Raw genomic sequence first — 21,307 nt, forward strand, 5'->3', positions numbered from 1 at the left:
GACTGTCAGAAGAAGAAAAAGAAGAACTGGGTACTCCTTCAAGTTGAACACGCTTCTTCTGCTTTCTTGCCTTTTCAAAAGTAGACTGACGGCCCAAATAACCAGGGAAGTCAGTGCCTTTCTTCTACTTTTTGTCGTCCTTTTTAGCTTTGTTCTGCGCGTCAAAAAGCTGAGCAATTCGTACATCAATGATCAACCACCTCTTCTAATTCTTTCTCTGTATACTTCTTAGGAGTAGGAGGTTTCTTGAGAGCGGGTTATCGGGGTGGTTTTGTGGTCTTCTGCCACTGCGTGTGCACCTCATCTAAAGAAGTCTGGCTCATATATTTTGTCAATTTCGGGTCCTCGGCAAAATTAAGCATCATCTTTATTGCATCATCGATCAATTGTCGGCGCTCCATCTCTTGGCGCTCCGCCTGAGTATGCCGAGGCGGGCCATACTCCGTGCCTAAATCTTTGTTGTGATCCCTTCCCGCATCTCTGGATGCAAGGGGAGTCGAGTGATCTTTGCCTGAAGCCATAGGTGCCGCGGAAAAAAAAATTAGAGATCGAATTTCCTGTGGAAGAGAAATCGGCCGTGCTCTGATACCACTTAACAGACTTGGACACTCCAAGTCGAGAATCTACCACAACACCACAAATAATCACTTCAAACAGTTCACAGTGTACAAGGGATGCCAAAAGCAGAGCCCCAAAAGCTTCAAAAGCTGTCCCAAAAGCTGAAAATCAAAAGCTTGAAAAATAAAGCAGAAAGGGCTTTTCTCTCTCAAGCTCTCTTGAGCCCCTAAATAAAGCAAAAGCTGGCTCTCTCTCTCTCTCTTGCGTCCCCAAATCTGCCACAAGACTGTCCACGCAAAAGCCGCCACATGGGCAGTGCATCCGTAAAGCAGGCCACGTCATCACTTCAGCGGAAATTTCGGAAACCCTACCACGTGTCACTACTGCCTTTTCTAGGGCATGTCCATACTATGCGCTGCCAGGTGTCACTGCTGCAGTTGGGCAATTCAGCCAGCAACCCTAGCCAGAGTGTGTGTACCATGGGCAACCACGTCACCAGTTTGTGACACCAATCAAATGGCTGAAATTAAAAGGCTTTTTATTTCTTCTTGGTTGACTCGAGAGTATGAATGCGACATACGAACTGCTTGGAACCATCTTCGGATGACCAAGAAGGATACAGTGGACGTTTATTGCGAGAGATTCTGGAGCTCTTTTCTACCCGCCTCTTCATTTAAGAAGATCTCGTTCAAAGAGCAGATTGAGCGGTTTACCTTGGGTCTTCCTACAGAGATCCGAGATCACTTCTTAGAACAAAAATCACCTTCCATTCAGGAGCTGATGAGTCATGCGAAACGGGGTTTTGCCATTCACTCAGACAGTTTGACCTACCTAACGGATGAAAACATGACGCAAAGGGCCGAACAAACTTCGAAAAAATGAAAGTAGAAAGAGGAAGAGCAACCCAAAAAGAGAGAAAAGGATGCACGACCCAAACTCACTCCTCAAGAGAGAGCTCTCCACATCAAGGAGGGGAAGTGCTTTGGATGCAGGGAAACGGGGCATATCTCTGCGAAGTGCCCTAAAAAGGCACCGAAAGAACAGAACGACAAGGACAAAGAAAGGCCTGAGAGTTCGAAAGCAGCTAAGGAACGTGAACGAAAAGGCAAGATGAAAACAGAACTGGTTCCAGATTGCGTGGGTACTGACCCTAGCACGATGGACGAGAGTACAGAACTTTGACGAGCTTGGGGCAAAGTAAAAGACCAAGAAGCCTTGATCTTCTTTGATGGAGGAGCCAAGACCAACTTCATTTCACCGGAATTGGTGGCGCGGCTCGAGATCACACCCGATCGGATGGGACCACTAGCAGAGGTTGTTCTAGCGGCACCCGGCAAGGACGTAGCCATTACACCTGTCATTGGTAAACTTCGGTTGCATTGTCAAGGGTATTTGGGGCAAGAGGACTTCTACATAATGCCTTTGGAAGGTGGTGATGTCCTCTTGGGAATTCCCTGGTACCACAAGAACAACGCCATGGTCGACTATCTGTCACAAAGTGATGACGTTGCGGACAGCAGAAACCCTAATTTCTGCCAGAAACCCTAAAATTCCTGCAAACCCTAATTTTTGCCAAAAACCCTAAATTCCGGAAATCGCGGAGGCGGATTATTATAAATAAAAAAATAAAAATAATTTTTTTTTTTTTTGGAAAATGATGAGCAACGCGAATTTTGCTTTTGCTTTTTTTTTTTTAAAAAAAAGAGAAAAGACTCTCTAAGAGAGAGAGAGAATTGATGCTTTTGATTTTAAAAGCTTTTGGGGCTCTGCTTTTGGGCATCCCTTGTAACCTTTAAATTAGTGGTGAGGGCCTCACTTCTCAGAGCATCTGGACGCAGAGTCTGAGAGTGAAACCCTAACCGCTCTCTTGTACTTTGATGATTGATTTATACAAAAAGAAATACCGAAAGGGGCGCCAGTCTTTGGGGCCAATATCTCTAGGCACGGAACTCCGCCGGGCCAGTGCAAATCTATTGTGATCTGTGAATTGTTTTGAAGTGGTTATTTGGTGCTGTCGCGGTTGATTCTTGACTTGGAGTGTCCAAGTCTGTTACAGTGGATCAGAGCACGGCCGATTTCTCTTCTACGGGAAATCCGATCCCCGAAATTTTTTTCCGCGGAACCTATGGCTTCAGGCAATGATCAGTCGACTCCCTCTGCATCTGGAGATGCGGGCTGGGATCACAACGAAGATTCAGGCAGAGAGTATGGCCCGCCTTGGCCTACTTAGGCAGAGCGGCGAGAGATAGAGCGTCGCCAGTTGATCAGCGATGCAACAAAGATGATGCTCAATTTTGCCAAGGACCCGAAGATGGCAAAATATATGAACCAGACCTCTTTGAAAGAGGTACAGATGGAGTGGCAGAGAACCACAACACCACTCCCGTAACCCACTCTCAAGAAACCTTCTGCCTCCAAGAAATATACGGAGAAGGAACTGGAGAACGTGGTTGATGCACGGATTGCTCAGCTTTTTGACACGCAAAAGAAAGCCAAAAAGCACGGCAAAAAGCAGAAGAAAGGCACTGACTTCCCGGGATATTTAGGTCGTTGGTCGACATTTGACAAGGCAAAGAAATTGAAGAAGCGCGTCAAGTTTGAAGACCTACCCAGTTCTTCTTCTTCTTCTTCTGACAGTTCTTCTAGCTCCTCGGATTCGAGCGAAGAAGACAGAAAAGGTAAAAAGCGAAGCAAGAAGCAACGCTTTGGAAAGGGCAAGAAAAAGGCAAAGAAGGCTAAATCTCGCCCAGAGACTGACAGTTCTACTGAGGACTCGTCTACAGACAGCTCAGATTCCGATGACGAAAAGTTTTATGCGAACAAGAAGAATTTTTACAAAGCCAACCAGTATGACTTTCTCGAAGATAAAAGCAAGAAAGTCCGAGAGTTTAAGGAAGGTGGCCACTCGATCAAGTTTGATACTTTTCAGGATACTCAGATGCTTCGAAGGCTTTGTCTTTTATATAGCAGTTTGACATCGCTTTCGCGAGAGGACGCTAATCAGAGCACTCCAAGATTCGGAGAGCTGCCTCTTACTTTAAGGGGAATGCTCGTACTTGGTGGTCCACGCTTCTATTAAGCAAGACTGTGCCAGTTACATGGCTGAAATTTAAGAAGCTTTTTATTTCTTCTTGGTTGACTCAAGAGTTTGAGCGAGATATACGAGCTGCTTGGAACCATCTCCGGATGACCAAGAGCGATACAGTGAATTCTTATTGTGAAAGATTCTAGAGCTCTTTTCTACCCGCCTCTTCATTCAAGAAGATCTCATTCAGAGAACAGATTGAGCGGTTTACCTTGGGTCTACCTACAGAGATCCGAGATCACTGCTTGGAACAGAAGTCAGCTTCTATTCAGGAGTTGATGAGTCATGCGAAGCGGGGCTTTGCCATTCACTCTGGCAGTCTGACCTACCCCACAGATGAGGCCATGACACAACGAGCCGAACAGACTTCTGGGAATGAAAGTAGAATGAAAAAGAGCAATCCAGAGAAAAAAAAGGATGCACGACCCAAGCTTACTCCTGAGGGGTTCTTGGTTAAGTTCAAGAACTTTCCTGCATTTGATGCGAAGTGAATGGAGGAGGAGGACCTAGCAGATACTCCTCGGATTGTGAAACTTTACCTCGATGTTTTGGTTTAGCATAGTCTACTCCAAACAGAACCCAGAACTCAGCTTGGCCGAAGATCTGGTGCAATGGGATGCACAAGAGGGGAGTCGCTCCACTCCTTTGTCAACAGATGCCTCGATTTTGATACTAAAGTCACTGATGTCTCTTTGAGCTTCAGGGATACTGAGAGCTGACAGTATTCTGCTGGATGACTTTATGAAACGGAATTCCTGATTATGATACTGATTTGTTCTTGACTTCTTGTGAGTGTAACAGACTTGGACACTCCAAGTCAAGAATCAATCGCGACAGCACCAAATAACCACTTCAAAACAATTCACAGATCACAATAGATTTGCACTGGCCCGGCGGAGTTCCGTGCCTAGAGATATTGGCCCCAAAGACTGGCGCCCCTTTCGGTATTTCTTTTTGTATTAATCAATCATCAAAGTACAAGAGAGCAGTTAGGGTTTCACTCTCAGACTCTACGTCCAGATGCTCTGAGAAGTGAGGCCCTCACCACTAATTTAAAGGTTACAAGGGATGCCCAAAAGCTGAGCCCCAAAAGCTTTTAGAATCAAAAGCATCAGTTCTCCCTCTCTCTTAGAGAGTCTTTTCTCTTTTTTTTATAAAAAAAAAAAGCAAAAGCAAAATTCGCGTCGCTCATCATTTTCCAAAAATATATATATATATATATTATTTTTTTTAATAATCCGCCTCCGCGATTTCCGGAATTTAGGGTTTTTGGCAAAAATTAGGGTTTGCAGGAATTTTAGGGTTTTTGGCAGAAATTAGGGTTTCTGTTGTCGGCCACGTCATCACTTTGTGACATACCCCCCTCTTGAAAGCATTGTAATCGACCGCGATTACGCCTGCAAAACCGACAAAAGCCATAAACCGTCTTAGCAGACACTGACTGTTAGTACCTACGTACTAGGAACACACATCTAGCACATGTACAAAATCGACAGTCACATCACAGGACATCACATGACATTCAACATTCATTCGGATCTTAGACCATGATTTATCGGCAATGTAGCTAGCAATCACATCTAGGTCCAATCGGGACCTCATCGATGTCCGATTGACTAACCCCTATTGCAACCATGTCTATTCGAGATCAATCAGACCAAAATGCTGCAGTCATTTCGGCTATCAGTTCCTGCACTCACTGTCACAAAGTGATGACGTGGCCGACAACAGAAACCCTAATTTCTGCCAAAAACCCTAAAATTCCTGCAAACCCTATTTTTGCCAAAAACCCTAAATTCCAGAAATCACGAAGGCGGATTATTAAAAATAAAAATAAAAAATAATTAATTTTTTTTTGGAAAATGATGAGCGACGCGAATTTTGCTTTTGCTTTTTTTTTTATAAAAAAAAAGAGAAAAGACTCTCTAAGAGAGAGGGAGAACTGATGCTTTTGATTCTAAAAGCTTTTGGGGCTCTGCTTTTGGGCATCCCTTGTAATCTTTAAATTAGTGGTGAGGGCCTCACTTCTCAGAGCATCTGGACGCAGAGTCTGAGAGTGAAACCCTAACCGCTCTCTTGTACTTTGATGATTGATTAATACAAAAAGAAATACCGAAAGGGGCGCCAGACTTTGGGGCCAATATCTCTAGGCACGGAACTCCGCCGGGCCAGTGCAAATCTATTGTGATCTGTGAATTGTTTTGAAGTGGTTATTTGGTGCTGTCGCGGTTGATTCTTGACTTGGAGTGTCCAAGTCTGTTATAGTGGTATCAGAGCACGGCCGATTTCTCTTCTACGGGAAATCCGATCCCCGAATTTTTTTTCCGCGGCACCTATGGCTTCAGGCAATGATCAGTCGACTCCCTCTGCATCTGGAGATGCGGACTGGGATCACAACGAAGATTCAGACAGAGAGTATGGCCCGCCTCGGCCTACTCAGGCGGAGCAAAGAGAGATGGAGCGTCGTGAATTGATTGGCGATGCAACAAAGATGATGCTCAATTTTGCCAAGGACCCGAAGATGGAAAAATATATGAACCAGACCTCTTTGAAAGAGGTACAGATGGAGTTGCAGAGAACCACAACACCACTCCCGAAACCCGCTCTCAAGAAACCTTCTGCCTCCAAGAAATATACGGAGAAGGAACTGGAGAACGTGGTTGATGCACGGATTGCTCAGCTTTTTGACACGCAAAAGAAAGGCAAAAAGCACGGCAAAAAGCAGAACAAAGGTACTGACTTCCCGGGATATTTGGGTCGTCAGTCGACATTCGACAAGGCAAAGAAATTGAAGAAGCGCGTCAAGTTTAAAGACCTACCCAGTTCTTCTTCTTCTTCTTCTTCTTACAGTTCTTCTAGCAGCTCAGACTCGAGCGAAGAAGACAGAAAAGGTAAAAAGCGAAGCAAGAAGCAACGCTTTGGAAAGGGCAAGAGAAAGGCAAAGAAGGCTACATCTCGCCCAGAGACTGACAGTTCTACTGAGGACTCGTCTACAGACAGCTCAGATTTCGATGACGAAAAGTTTTATGCGAACAAGAAGAATTTTTACAAAGCCAACCAGTATGACTTTCTCGAAGATAAAAGCAAGAAAGTCCGAGAGTTTAAGGAAGGTGGCCACTCGATCAAGTTTGATACTTTTCAGGATACTCAGATGCTTCGAAGGCTTTGTCTTTTATACAGCAGTTTGACATCGCTTTCGCGGGAGGACGCTATTCAGAGCACTCCAAGATTCGGAGAGCTGCCTCTTACTTTAAAGGGAATGCTCGTACTTGGTGGTCCACGCTTCTATTAAGCAAGACTGTGCCAGTTACATGGCTGAAATTCAAGAGGCTTTTTATTTCTTCTTGGTTGACTCAAGAGTTTGAGCGAGATATACGAGCTGCTTGGAACCATCTCCGGATGACCAAGAGCGATACAAAAAGAAATACCGAAAGGGGCGCCAGTCTTTGGGGCCAATATCTCTAGGCACGGAACTCCGCCGGGCCAGTGCAAATCTATTGTGATCTGTGAATTGTTTTGAAGTGGTTATTTGGTGCTGTCGCGGTTGATTCTTGACTTGGAGTGTCCAAGTCTGTTACACTATCCGGCGAGTAAAGCGACTATGACTACAGAGAAGGGCAGAAACATTGTACTCCATATAAAACTTAAGGGCAAGTTTGTCCCTATTGTATCGGTTTCGGCCATTTCCAAATTAATGAAATGCAATCTCTTTGTTTACTCGATCTTTTTGAGAGAGATGAATGATGAGAATAGGACAAATATGTATGAACTTGATAAAGAACGCCAAGATTTTGTTCACACTCATGCCGATTGCTTCTCAGAGGGCCTGCCACGTGAGTTACCACCCGCTCGTCCTGAGGATCATACCATTGATCTGATACCAAGAAGCACACCACCGAACCGGCCACCTTACCATGTGAGCCAAGCCCAGAACGAAGAAATTATGAACCAAGTGAAAGACCTCTTGGAAAAGGGTCTTGTCCAGCCTAGTACTTCGCCGTACTACTCTCCAGTGTTGTTGGTTTTGAAGAAAGACGGATCTTGGAGAATGTGCATCGATTATAGAGCTCTCAACAAAATCACCATCAAAAACAGATTATTATTTTTTTTCGAGAAAAAGATCCTTCTATTAGTCAATGAAACTGCAATTTTTATTTTTTTTTCGAGAAAAGATCCTTCTATTAGTTAATGAAACTGCCCATAGGGCTACAACCACCTCTACAAAAGAGGACTACAACAATCATGATGGGAAGACTCTCCCAATAAAAAACAGCATATGTACAATGAGGCTAAATCAGGAAATGGGAGGAGGGAAAAGCCACATAGGTGGACGGTAATGCCATCTGAGTCCACCCTGGACCATGGTGAAGAAAGGCCCAAGACGCCAAAGTCGAAGGAAAGCCTCTCTGCGCTCCCACATGCGGTCGGAGCTGCCCTGGAGTCTCTCGAGTTGTCCTCTGAGGGTATGGATCAGCTCTAGCCAAAGATCGCGAACAGTCTCTGCTGGTGGTACAGGGCGAGCCTCGAAGATGCGGAAGCAGCTTGCCCGCCGGATGAACGAGAGTGGCAGGCCACTCATGAGCTCCCAGCACTCCTCTCTCTCACTGCACCACTCTTGTGGAGTAAGCTCTGTGGCAGGCTGGAGTATAGGTCGACCCCCCTGCATCACTATCATCCTGCTGGTGGAAGGTAGCTCAAACTAAAGTGCTGGGCCCGTGAGAGTGGACCAAGCAGTTGCCCCCCAAGTGTACTGCCGAGCTGTGGAAAGAGCTGGCATCAGCCGAAGAACACGAAGCCACACCTGCTGTGCCAAAGGATAGTCCCAAAGACAGTGGCGCTGACTCTCCACAAGATGGTCACAAGCTACACATGCGGCCAAGAGACCACTATGTACAAGCCAGGTCCCAACTCACTGGAACGAAGTGACTCGTCTCGACTATCTGGAGTCCCACAACCTCTCCCAAAAATCCCAAAAAGCTGCCAAGAACTCAGCTGTGAGGCCCTCCTCCTGCCAATGTGGTGCTGCAGCAGGACGAGCCTCTCTCTGTACTGCCAGGATGTGACGTCCCAGTCGAACAGTGTACTGAAAGAAAGGGACACCTGGGTGGTCTACAGAGGAGAAAGGGTCCCTCCAAAGCCACTCTCCAGGATCCCACTGTACCCGTGCCAGTGGACAGCTCTCCCAAGCCCATAGTCTCCAGTGGCCAGACTCGAGAGCTGCTGGGTCGGGATCTATGACACAAGTCCTCCCGCAGATGCCCACCACTCGGATCCTCTGAAAACAGCACTCTGCCACCTGTGGGGCCTCTATTACAACTCGATGTAAGCGTCCCTCATCTTGTAGCTCGAAAAACAGGGAGGGTAAGTCTCTGAGCAAGCCCCAACTGAGATGAGAACCTCTAGCCGCGTGAAGGCTCCCATCCATGTAGGTGTTGCTGACTCAAGAGGTGTGAGCCACCCGGCTGGTACTGCCTCTGAGATGTCCTCACACATGCTCTGCACCCCTCTCATGCCCTGTAGCTGAAAGCCCTGAAGCTCCACTGACAAGCCTGAAAACTGTAACCAGTCACCTAAAGAGCGTGTTGGACCCTCTGCCATGGGACCCCAGGAAACATGAGGCCGACTACCAGCCAAGTGGCCTCTCTGAGTGCTAACCATGGGGTTCCAAACAACGCGTTGTCTCAAGCACTCCTCCGTGCAAGTAGGCTGACGTTGCTCCAGACTTCGCCGCAATTGCTCCCAAGGTCGGAACAAACTCACAGCAAAGCGGTCCTCCAGTCTCCTGCTCAAGCCAACTCTGCGCATCTCTGTGAAAATCCATCTAGTCGAGGGTCGCCAGGGGCCTCCAGCATGAGGCACCCTAGCACTAAGCCACTGAAGCAAGAACTCTTTCCAGGGCTCCTCACCTGGAAGAAGTCCTCTGACGATGAACTTCCCAAGAAGGGCTTTGCTCTACTGTGTTGGGTCTATGATCCCTAGCCCTCCCTGAGAACAAGGAAGAGTGATAACCTGCCATGCCACTTTGGCCCGGGCTATCTGAGTGTCACGCCCTGACCAAAGGAAGTTCCTAATTAGCCTCTCTACCTGGCTGATACAAGAACTCGAGAAGATCCAGCAGGATGTGGTGTACCACATAGTAGCCAACAACACCTGGTTGGCCACTACAACTCTGTCTGCCAGAGAAAGTCGTGTGGAGCTCCAATGTAACAACTTCCTCCAGATAGACAGGAGGAGGGGAGCAATCTGTTGCTCGAGAGACAAGTCCAAACCAACCTGACAGCCCAAGTACCGAAATGCAGTCCCTGGGGGAATCCACCCGAAACCCTCACCTGGCATCCAATCACGCATAGGAGCACTACCAACCGAGAAAGCCATTGTCTTTCTCCAGTTGATCAATATGCTCCAGATGCACAACAGAAAGTCTCAAGAGCCTGCTCACATCTGTGAAGGTTGGCCTCCTGGCCATCCAAGTACAAGGCTGAGTCCTCTGCAAACTCAGCGTCCGATCGCTCATCTCCCCGAATAGGAAGTGCTAAGCCACGTAAACCAACCTACTGTGAAACCAAAAACCTGCTCATCGCCTCAACATAGAACAGAAAGAGGAAGGGGGCAAGAGGGCAGCCCTGTCTAACGGAACATGTGAGCATGAAACGATCACCTCTACCTCCTGACAAAAGTACCTGACAGTGTGCCCGTCTGTACAAAGCTGACACCCCTCTGATCCAAGCATCCGAGAAGTTCATCCTGCGTAGAGTGCCCTCCAAAAAGTCCGAGTCAACTCTGTCGTAGGCCTTCTCAAAATCGAGAAGAAGAATCACCACATCCTCACCATGGAGCCGCGCTAGGGCAGAAGCCTCCCAAAAAGTAAAGATGTTGTCAAGGATACTAAGCTCCTTGACAAAACCTGTCTGAGTCCCATGTATGATGCTCTCTAGAAGTGGCTGAATCCTCAAACTCAGAGCCTTGGCAAGAATTTTGTAGGCTGAGTTAAGGATGGTGATGGGGCACCACTGTCGAATCTCATCCAAAGAGCCACCCTCCTTGGAAATGAGGTAGATTAGGCCCTCACTCATGCTGTCAGGCATCTCTCCTGTATGCAGGATGTACTGAAAAGCACTGCAAAAATCTGGGCCAAGCAAGTCCCAGTACTCCAAGAAAAAACTGGGAGTCAAGCCATCCTCACCTGGACAGCTACCACGAGGGAGTGCACTAAGAGCCCTTTGTAGCTCCTCTAGCTGCAGAGGCAACTCAAGACAAGGCATCTGTGCCCCACACCTGCTCTCTGCATGCATCCTAACTCTCTGGTTGAGGCTCTGTAGAAAATATATCACGGTAGAAATCAGTGGCTACTACACGCATGTCCCCTGGCTCGGAAGCAACTGACCCGTCGGGCCTCCTCAACTGACTGACCTTGGCATGCGCATGCCGAGGTCCCACTGCCTCAAAGAAAGCGCCTGTCACTCTGTCACCCACCTGGGTCCACTGAGATCCCTGTCGATGGAAAGCAAACTCATGGCGTCTCTCCTCTGTGCTGACGGGCTCATGGCGAGCCTGCTGTAACTGCTCCTCCCACCAAGGACTGTCTAGATACTGCTCCTGCATCCTCTGCAAGGAAGCAACGCCCCGTCGAAGACGCTGCTGCTCCTCTCTCGCTGCAGCTAGGCAAGCCGAAGACTCCTGGAGAAAGAGTTGACTGAGTTGAGCAAGTCCTGAAGCCACTCTGTCAGCAGGAGAATCCTGCATGTATAAGCTCTCTGTCCAAAGAGCCTCCATTCGCTCTCTAAGCACTGAGTCAAGCAAGACCCTCTCTGAGATGCGGGGCACCGTGCTCCCCCTCCTCTGTCTATCAGTCACTGTAAGGATCAGTGTCTATCCGAGATAGATTCACGCCTCCCACTCTGCAGTCCGAGCGAGAGAAGGCCAAGCTGTCTGGGGGCCTCACAAAACTGGAATGCTGCCACACATCTGTAACCCACAAAGTCATACAAAATCTCTCCCAAGCTGCCAGCTCTACTCCATGCACAATAGTGTGGCTACCACCAATCCTGTCTGAGGGTTCCTCCAACATGTTGAAATCACCCCCTGCGGTAGAGACTCAACAATCTGAGACCAAAACTCTGCACGTGCACTCGCCACATTGGGCGCATAGATGTTCAGGAAGCCCACGAGACAACCCTGAACCTGCATAGTGCTCCACTGAGCCCTGCCTGGCACAATAATCCCTTTGTCCACAATGGCCTGCTGCAAAGAATCCACAATAGTCATACATACCCCGCCCTGGATGCCTCCAGGTCCAAATGTAGCTGACCAATAAGTCTCATACCGTCCACGCAAAAGCTGACCACAGCGTCTAATGCGGCTCACACAGACGATGCTCCTGTAAGAAGGTCAATCTCTCCTCCCACGAGGCATCACTGAAGCTCTTGACACAATCGGCCCCTCTGACGCTGAAACTGGGGCCCACCTAGTCCCTGTACATTCCATGAGACGATCCTCGTGGGGAGCGCAGCAGCTAACCGTGCTATCTTTGAGGCAAGCTTGGATGGGGAGTAATCCGCATTTGAGCGTCCTCGAGATAGGCGTGACTGCAAAGAGTGTCCAACCCAAACGAGCCGTGCGTAAAGCAACCTCCTCTGTCCCAAGAGTCCTCATGTATGTGTACATAGCATGGCGGGCTCTGCGTGTCAGCAAAAAAGTGAACCACAATGTGTCTACATCCTGCTGCGTCTGGAGGTGTCACAACAAACTTGGCCAATGGCCAAAGAGTCTGAAGCATGTCTGTACTCCTAGGTCTCCCATGTGATGAGAGAACGAACTCTAGGGTCTGCGTCTACAGCCACTCCAACACTAAGTCTATACACCACTCAACCTGGTACCTGCCGCCGCAGAGGGGGAAGAGAAGCCAACCGCTGAATCCAAGGCCTCTATCCCCCTAGCTGCAAGGAACAGTACATGAACTCTGAAGCAGGTTGCCTCAAGGTCTGGTGAAGGGTCGCCGAGGAAACGTGTAAAGTCGTAGGAAAAGAAATCCCAACGACGACGAATGTCGAAGCTCGTCAAACCACGAGGAACTGCTGCAAAGGGAGACGTCTACATAAGGAGAGGTCGCAAGAAAGGTTGTCCCTCTCTCGCCAAGCGACTCGTGGCAAAGGCGCTGCCAAGAGATCTCCTAGCAGCTGAAGAAGACCCTGCCCCCTGGGACAGCTGTGTGAGACTGGAGCGGGAGGAGGCGAGGGGGCAGGGGGAGAAGGGGACGAGGGGGATTGGCACAGGAAGGAGGGCGAGGTGGAGAGGCAGAGGGAGAAGGGGGAGGGGGGGGAGCGGGAGCGGGAGCAGGGGGGAAGGAGGGGGAAGGAGGGGGGGTTGTCGAGGGAGAAGCTGAGGTGGAGGCTGGAGCAGGGACCTCGTCCTGCTGAAGAGGGTCAAATCGGTTCCCCGTGGGAACCCACTGCTGCTTGGCAGGAGAATGAGGACCACTCTGAGTGCCAAGCTGGCGTGGTGGCTCCTGCCAACGTCGACCACGAACATGTTGCCAACCCTCCTCTGCTTGAGCCCTAGGCTCGAAGGGTGGCTTTGCCTATGAACTTTGTGGCTCTGCTTGCTGTTGCTGGCCAGCCTTTGAGGGCTGGGGCTGGACCTGTGGTGTAAGTCAGGGTCTCCTCCGTGGACAGGCCTTCACGAGATGGCCCATGTGTCGACAAATGAAGCACTGATTTGGGAGACCCGAATACTCCACGCTCTGTCGAAACCAACTCCCACTCACCCGAGAAAATAAGATGACCTTCGGGAGAGTGTGGGTGTCCCTAACCAGAACACGTACCGAGGGAATGTCGGCCGCCTTGGCAGCTATTGAGGCTGCCATGAGAGGTGTCTCCATGACAATCCCAATCGCTGAGCCAATCCTGGACAAAACTGGTAGGTACTCCCTCCTCAAACCAGGAAAGCAGACTGAGATAGGCACGTCTGCCTCCTCTACTAGAACATCTGAAGCTGGGTCAAAACCATGTCTCCACTGTTGAAAATGGGCTCGAATTGCTCGGATGGTCAAGGGGCTCATGGCGATGACCTTGGACGCCATCTCGGAGGTCTCAAACTCGATCTGATAGTAACCTCATCCGAGGAACTGAACGTCCAAGATCTTGCCCACCTCTGCAAGAAGGCAGGCCTGGAGAAGGTCACGCAGCTCTCCTCTGCTAGGTCTGCTACCGAGAATCTTGCAGATGACAGAAGTCGCCTGCAGGCACTCTACCTCTGCGGCTAGGCTCGCTTGCTATGTTGGTGAAAGAGCCAGTCGAATGGTGGGCTCAACGGGGTCGGGCGAGGGGACTTCATTGGAATTTCTCTGTGACGGAGCTTGAGCCTCCACCTGTGTCTGCTGCTATGAAGAAAAGGCGGAGAAACGACGACGCGAGGGGAAACTCCCACTGGACCAAGCACGCCGAAAATGCTTGCGTGGCCTGACAAGCAGGAAAGGCTAAGTTGGCGGGCGGATAGGGAAGGTGGGGGGGGGGGGGGGGGGGGGGGGGGGGGACGCACAATGAATGGTTCGCAAAGGGGAGCGCGGGCAATGGGAGGGAATGCGGGGAGGGGGAGAGACCAGCAGGGTTATGCGCTGGCCACGGGGTGGCGGGTGGAGGAACGGCAGGCTGGGGGTAAGCGGACAGCACTAGGAGGGATGGGGGATGCAGTGCGGGGAAGCAGCGGAAGGGATGGGGGATAGCAGGCAGCAGCGGGAGGGGAGGGGGAGGCAATGCGGGGGCAGCAGCGGAAGGGAAGGGAGATAGCGGGCAGCAGGGGGAGGCAGCGTGGGGCAGCAGACGAAGGGGGGTGCAGCGCGGGGAGGGGGACCAGGATGGGCAGGGTAGCGTGGGGGCTGAAGGGTGGGTAGCGTGAGGAGGAAGCAGGGCGGGCGAACACAGCAGCCCATCAAAAACAGATTTCTAATTCCTAGAATCGATGATATACTTGACCGACTTCAGGGATCCTCGTGCTTTAGCACGATCGACTTGAAAAGCAGATGTCATCATATCCGAATCTCGGGAGATGTCTACAAGATAGCCTTGTGGACGACTTTTGGGTTATTTGAGTTTTTGGTGATGCCTTTTGGCCTAACCAATGCTCCTGCGACATTTAACCGAATGATGGACAGGATTTTTCGAGAGTACAGACTATTTGTTGGCACTTTTTTTAACGACATCATTGTTTTCTCCAAGGATGAGGCAGAACATAGAGAACATCTGCTTCAGGTCTTTCATGCATTATGAGATCACACAAGTTAGTGATTAATGCGAAGAAAAGTGAATTTTTCTTACCAGAGATACACTTTTTGGGACACATTGTCTCAGCAGCAGGAGTGCAGATGGACCCGGCCAAGATAGAGACTATTCGTGATTGGCCCGATTTGAAGAATGTCCAGGAAGTTAGAAGCTTCTTGGGATTGTGTTCGTACTACAAGGTTCATTAGAAAGTTTGCAAAGGTTACTTCCCCTTTGCATATCTTGACACAGAAAGGAGTCCCTTTCTCGTGGGGACCCATAGAGACATTCAAAGAGAAATTGACTACGGGACCAATTTTGACTTTGCTAGACTTGCAGAAGTCATTTGAGGTATATTGTGATGCTTGTGGTCGTAGTCTGGGTGCGGTCTTAATGCAAGAAGGCCATGTCATTGCTTACGAGAGTCAATTGTTCTCAAGGCCGGAATTGACAGCACGGATCTATGAGAAAGAGATTTTGGCGGTTATCCATGCTCTTACTCAGTCGCGACATTACCTACTCAGAGCCGATTTTACTTTCTTTACAGACCATCAGAGGCTTTAAAGTGAAGCATGTGTGCATGGAATGAGAAGCATGTGTTAGGGATATCTATGTAGGAGGTTGTATCCATCCACATAGGGGTGCATGAAGTAAGTTTGGCTTTAGGGATTGTTCATACATTAAGTGTAAGCTAAAAGGCTTACCTAAACAAACACCCCCGTAAGCTAAAGCTTACACGAAATGCATGGATTCTTATCAAGGAGTCTAATATGGGTTACTTAGGGTAACTGCATATGGCTCATAAGATGAATCTAATGCAAAAAAGTAGGTCTTACCTCTAAACTTTGGGTTTGGCGAAGTGTCTAAACCTATTACAATACATCCTCGTAGTTCTTCTTGTTCCACGACATGTACTTTGCCTTTAGAATCTCCAAGATTCTTTGGGTTCTTTGCATTATCTTTGAAGAAACACCAGTTGGGTGCCTTCTTGTTGCAATGAGGGCACACCTTAATGCAAAAGCAATCTTGTGATTTGTGGTTGCTTTTGCCACAATGTGAGCAACCTATACCATTTACAACAAATGCATTACTTTGAGACCTTGTATACATGTATTTCATGAATTCAAATGGTGATACCATAATAGGAAAATCTGTCAACATCCCTGCTAGAGATTGGATCGCTGCCATAGAGATAAACTTGTGTTCTCTTTTGTTGCTGATGGGGAGGCAACACATAGGGCAACAAGAGTTACTGTATAGGGCCTCTACCCGCTCACCACAGTAGCTTTTTGCATGGCACTCTGTCACTGATGGGACAGCAACAAATAGGGAAGCAAGAGTTACCTACCCACTCACAACAGTTGCTTTATGCTTCTGTATTTAGTCTGTGGGCTGCTGCTCTTTTTGAAACCCGCTGGTAATCTTGACTTTTAGCTTCAGATCTGTGCTTGTAAGCTGTTTATTGATAGGGAGAAAATTTCTTGGGGGAAAAAAATTGAACAAATTATTGAAGGCAATTGTTTGCATAACCCGGTGGCAGACAGCAAAGCCACCGCACTCAACAGGCAGTGAGATAAAAACAAAAAAACAAGCCCAAGAATTGTCAGTTCAACTATAAAACCACTATTCAAAGATCGAAAAGAAATACACTGTACTTACGTATAAACTGCTGAAATCAAAGCGGACTAGGAGACGCCGAACTCTTGCTATGATTCGACTCTTCTTCTTGGAAACAAAGTGCACTTCAACATCAGCTGCAAACTTTCCTAACTTATCACCAGAAGGACTCGGATCGTTTATTAAATGAACTTCACTCAAAGACCTTTCAAATTGAAATGTGAGGTTGGCTGATTCTTGAAATTTGGCAACTTCAGATACTTCATTTGGGACAGCCTAAGAAACGCCATAGAACAAAATGAATGTCTTGCCAACAAAAACTAATACCTTAGATGTATTAAATTCATCAAAAAGCAGTGAAATAGAAGAAAAAAAATAAACACACATCGGATAGTGTACATGCATATGCACATACATTCACACATTGATACATGCACACGCGTGTCCAACACAAAGATGTGCACCCACAAACATACACAAATGAATGACTACTTCTGTTATCTATTAAACTTTGATAACTAGAAGGAGCGAGAGGGAGGGGAGATGGGGCGCATGATAACGAAAGACCTTGGAAAGGTAGCCTGAGATTATTGCATCTGCCATTCGGGGCCATATAAATCTCCCTAATTCTTTTGTCCAGGAACCATGACCACAGCTAACATATAGATGAAGAAAATGAACAACTTTCAGAAGCTTGGTGTACAACATTGCTAACAACATGGCATCTTCCTGCAAAGATCAAACCTAGCATTAAATCCTTCAGATAAGGGTACATGACATCATCCTGAATAGACTCTCCTTACATCTACATTAGGCATTGCTACCCATGACAAGACAGCATCCCCTGTTGTTGAAACATCTTCAGACAATTTGACTTCCAGAGGACCTTGTAGGATAGAACCTATAACAGTCTTCATCAGATTATCTGCAAGCTTTGCAAAAGTTGTTCCTAGCAACCCAATTTTCTGAAAGCACAAAAAATGAGAGAGTCATCTCTTTTGAAGACAGAATCTTGTGCGAGTAAAGATAGACAAAAGATGCATTATGCGATGTGGAAAGCCTTCAATTTGGAACAGTTTCAAGCAAGACAAGACTAGTTTTTTCAATAAAGATGAGGAAAGCCACAAGTATGATAATCCTATACATAAGATAAAATAGCCCTAAAGGCTAACATGATTTGCTTACAAGGAAAGACACACGCAAACACATGGGAATTGTAGAATACCTTATCGAAAATTGCTCAAAAATAAACCCAGCCATATGTTGACAAGACAAAACCATACTACTCTCATTGGGAGGGTTTTAGGGTTGAGCTTTTTGCCTCTAAAGTGGAGACGAATGGACCACTGCGTTTGTCCAACCAGTCCCAGACTCCCTCTCCCTAGACAGGTGGTCCATGCCAATTTTTGAGTCATAATAAGAATCCCCTTAGCTGCGAACTAAATTCCTCTCTCTGGAGAGTGCTGATTTTCTCTGCGAACCTGATTGTTACTGTTTCCTCTTTCTAGAAAAGTGCACTTCCTCCCTCTAGCAGCCAAGGACTGTTTTTGCTCTCCTGGCAAAATTTTCTCTCAATAGAATCTGCCTCTCCATGACGCAGCAAGGTCGACCACCAAGCTTATGCATTCCCCTTCAACAATGAAGCAGCTTTCCCGACTTTGGGAGCTTCTGTAAAGTTGCCTCCAAAAAACGCCTCATCAAACTGCTGAATAAAAGTCAAAGCTTGGTTGGAGGTCCTAAGGAAGTGTCTTCAGACTTTGACCTCCGTCTTTAAAGTCCTACTGCGTCTCCACGTCAAATGGTCGTCCATAGTCGGCGTCATAAGATGACTGACTTTTGAACCAAAAGATGTCCCAATGGTTGGAGGGATCTCAACATCAAGCCTTCTTCAAACAACTCAAAATCGTCAGGCCCACTAGGGCCTATACCTATGCCATATGACCCATAGGCACCCCTGTCGGCACCATATGATCTGTATGCATCGGCACGTGCACAAAAGCACCCCTAGCTACCATGTCTGAAAATGCAGATTCCCTTCCCAAAAAGCCTCCAAAAGGCAACGTCTCATGTTGCATGCTCGGCCAATGCCCCATGTTCATCAACTGTTGTTGGACTTACTTTATGAACCTCTCTTTGAATCAGGCATTGCGTGACGAGTCAGCGACGTCGCACCGCCAACCACTGCATTCGGAGACAAGACTGCAAGACAAAAGACTTAAACCTGAGCTAAGCGGCATGTGAATCCCGCCGCAAATCATGGTGGACATGATGGGCAGTGTACAGGATTATTGACGTGATAGTTTCACGTGCAAGGAGAGCTTTAGCAATGCTTTTTAAAAGTTGCTTCTTACCAAGTGCCTTTAGATACAAGGCCATACAAGGCCTAGCCTCAATTGTAAATTGGATTGGGTGCATGGGTGCACACAGTTGCAAATCTCTTCTCTCTTGATGAATAAATAAAGAAATACCCATAGGGGCACTCGACTTGAGGACCAATACTCTCTAAAGAGAAACTTCGCCTCTTCCGTCTCCTCTACAAGTGCGAAGTGTTGTCTCTTTGGTCTGTGTGTTCTATTTCAGTTTGCGAGGGAGATTCAATCATCCGACCGGCGGGTGGTTACAGTGATATCAACGCGTCAGCTGTTTGCTTTTCCATTCAAGCAAACCCGTCCTCTACTCGTAATCAAAGCTATAGAGTCGGAAGAATAGAAAAAGAAGCTTTATGTGCAAGCAAAGAGAAGGCAAAGCAGAGAAATTGAGAGATTTTGTAAAAATATATATAGTATACAAATGATATAAGAAGAAGAGAGATGCAAGGTGTCACAAACTGGCAGCGTGGCAACCCTACAAGTTGTCCCAACTTATGGCCACAAGTGACGAGGGGACCCCGGGGACACAAGAAAATAATGCAAAGCGGTTGCTGACGTGGCTGGCGTATGGACCTCCGCAAATCACGCTGACTGCATGGACCTCCGCAAATCATGCTGACAGCCATATAACCATATGGATTGGCCGAAAATTACGCTGACAGCTTTTCGCAGTTTTGGACGCCCAGTTGCTTTTGGAAACTTATTGCTTTTGGAGTTTGAAGCTTTTGAGGGCTCTGTTTTTAGTAACCCTATGTAACCTTTATAAGTGGCCTTAGGGGCTCAATTCTCAGACCATCTGGACACAGAGTCTCAGAGTGAGACCCGCAGGCCCTCTTTGTACTTTGAACACAGATTAATATAAAAAGAAATATCGAAAGGGGCGCCAGTCTTTGGGGTCTATACCTCTAGACACGGAACTACGCCGGGGCATGTCGTCTTTGTGAACTATTTTGAAGTGAATCTCTGCTATGTTGCGGTAGAATCTTGACATGGGGTGTCCAAGTTTGTTACAATAAGATCAAAGCTCTATCGATTTCTCTTCTACCGGGAAATACGATCCTTTTCTCGCGACACTTATGGATTCCAACAAGAATCGGTCGACTTCTTCTGCATCTGCTAATGCGGGAGGAGATCACGAAGAAGATTTTGATGAACAAACAGAGGAAGAGTTCGGGCCACCTCGACCTACTCATTACGAACTTGAAGAGATGGAACGTCGACAACAGGTTGACGAGTGCACAAAGCAGATGATTAACATTGCGAAGGATCCGAAATTTGCAAAATTTTTGTCTCAGCAATCCATCGCAAAAGTGCTCACCCAGTGGCACAAAGCCATAGAACCACCCATCAAACCGGCAATCAAGAAACCGCCTTCTCCAAGGATGTTTATAGAGGAAGAATTACAAGAGGTGGTTCAGACACAGATCAGTCGGCTTTTGGATGCAAACAACAAATCCAAAAAGCAAGAGAAATAGCACAAGAAGGGGACTGACTTCCCGGGTTGTTTGGGTCGTCAATCTTGTTTTGCATCGGCAAGAAAGCAGAAGAAGCGTGTACGATTTGAAGGACTACCCACTTCTTCTTCTTCTTCTTCTTCTTCTGACAGTTCTTCTAGCTCTTCTGACTCGAGCGAGGAGGACATAAAAGGTAAAAAGCAAAGCAAAAAGCAAAGCTTCGGAAAGGGCAAGAAAAAGGCAAAGACACCCAGATTTCGCCCAGTTTTTGACAGTTCTACAGAGGAGTCATCCTCAAACAATTCGGACTCCGACGATCACATCTTTTATGCAAAGAAGAAGCATTTTTATAGAGCCAACCAATATGACTTTCTTGAAGACAAAAGTAAGAAGGTGGACAGTCGATTAAATTTGAATCCTTTTTCGGGTTCCGAGATGCTCCGAGGGCTTTGGCCTTCATTCAGCTATTTGACGTAGCCTTCTCTGGAGGGCATTACTCAGAGCACTCTAAGATTAGGAGGGTTACATCTTTCTTCAAAGGAAATGCTCGAACATGGTGGTCCACTCTTCTTTTGAGGAAGGATGCTCCATTTAAATGGTTGAAATTCAAAAGGCTCTTTATTTCTTCTTGGCTGACTCGGGAGTACGAACGAGATATACGAACCGCTTGGAATCATCTTTCAAGAGATTTTAAAACTCTTTTCTACTAACCTCTTCATTTAAGGTCTCGTTTGAAGGACAGATTGAGCGGTTTTGCTGCGGACTCCCTACAGAGATCCGAGACTATTGCCTAGAACAAAAGTCTAATTCTATTCAAAAATTGATGGGTCATGCGAAACGGGGTTTTCCGATACATTCGGGAAATTTGACTTACCCCACTAATGAGATCTTGACTCCGAGAACCCAACAGACTTCTAACAATGGAAGTAGAAAGAGAAAGAGTTCCCAAGAAAAGAAAGACAAGGATAC

The 21,307-nt window shown here is 47.4% G+C and overlaps 1 protein-coding gene across 1 annotated transcript in view; it reads right to left on the reverse strand.

Moving 5' to 3' along the window:
• ATZW10 (centromere/kinetochore protein, putative (ZW10)) overlaps nt 1-21,307 on the reverse strand; it is a 39,569-nt gene that overhangs the window by 11,390 nt on the left and 6,872 nt on the right. Inside the window, exons 3-5 of the mRNA XM_086516579.1 lie at nt 17,319-17,480; nt 17,083-17,244; nt 16,558-16,791 (exon numbers count right to left, since the gene is read on the reverse strand). Of these exons, the coding sequence (XP_086372705.1) occupies nt 16,558-16,791; nt 17,083-17,244; nt 17,319-17,480 (558 nt within the window). The remainder of the gene's footprint in view (nt 1-16,557; nt 16,792-17,082; nt 17,245-17,318; nt 17,481-21,307) is intronic.

This window comes from Adiantum capillus-veneris, chromosome 7, assembly GCF_014529385.1.
Source record: "Adiantum capillus-veneris isolate H3 chromosome 7, ASM1452938v2, whole genome shotgun sequence".
Classification (NCBI taxonomy): Eukaryota; Viridiplantae; Streptophyta; class Polypodiopsida; order Polypodiales; family Pteridaceae; genus Adiantum; species Adiantum capillus-veneris.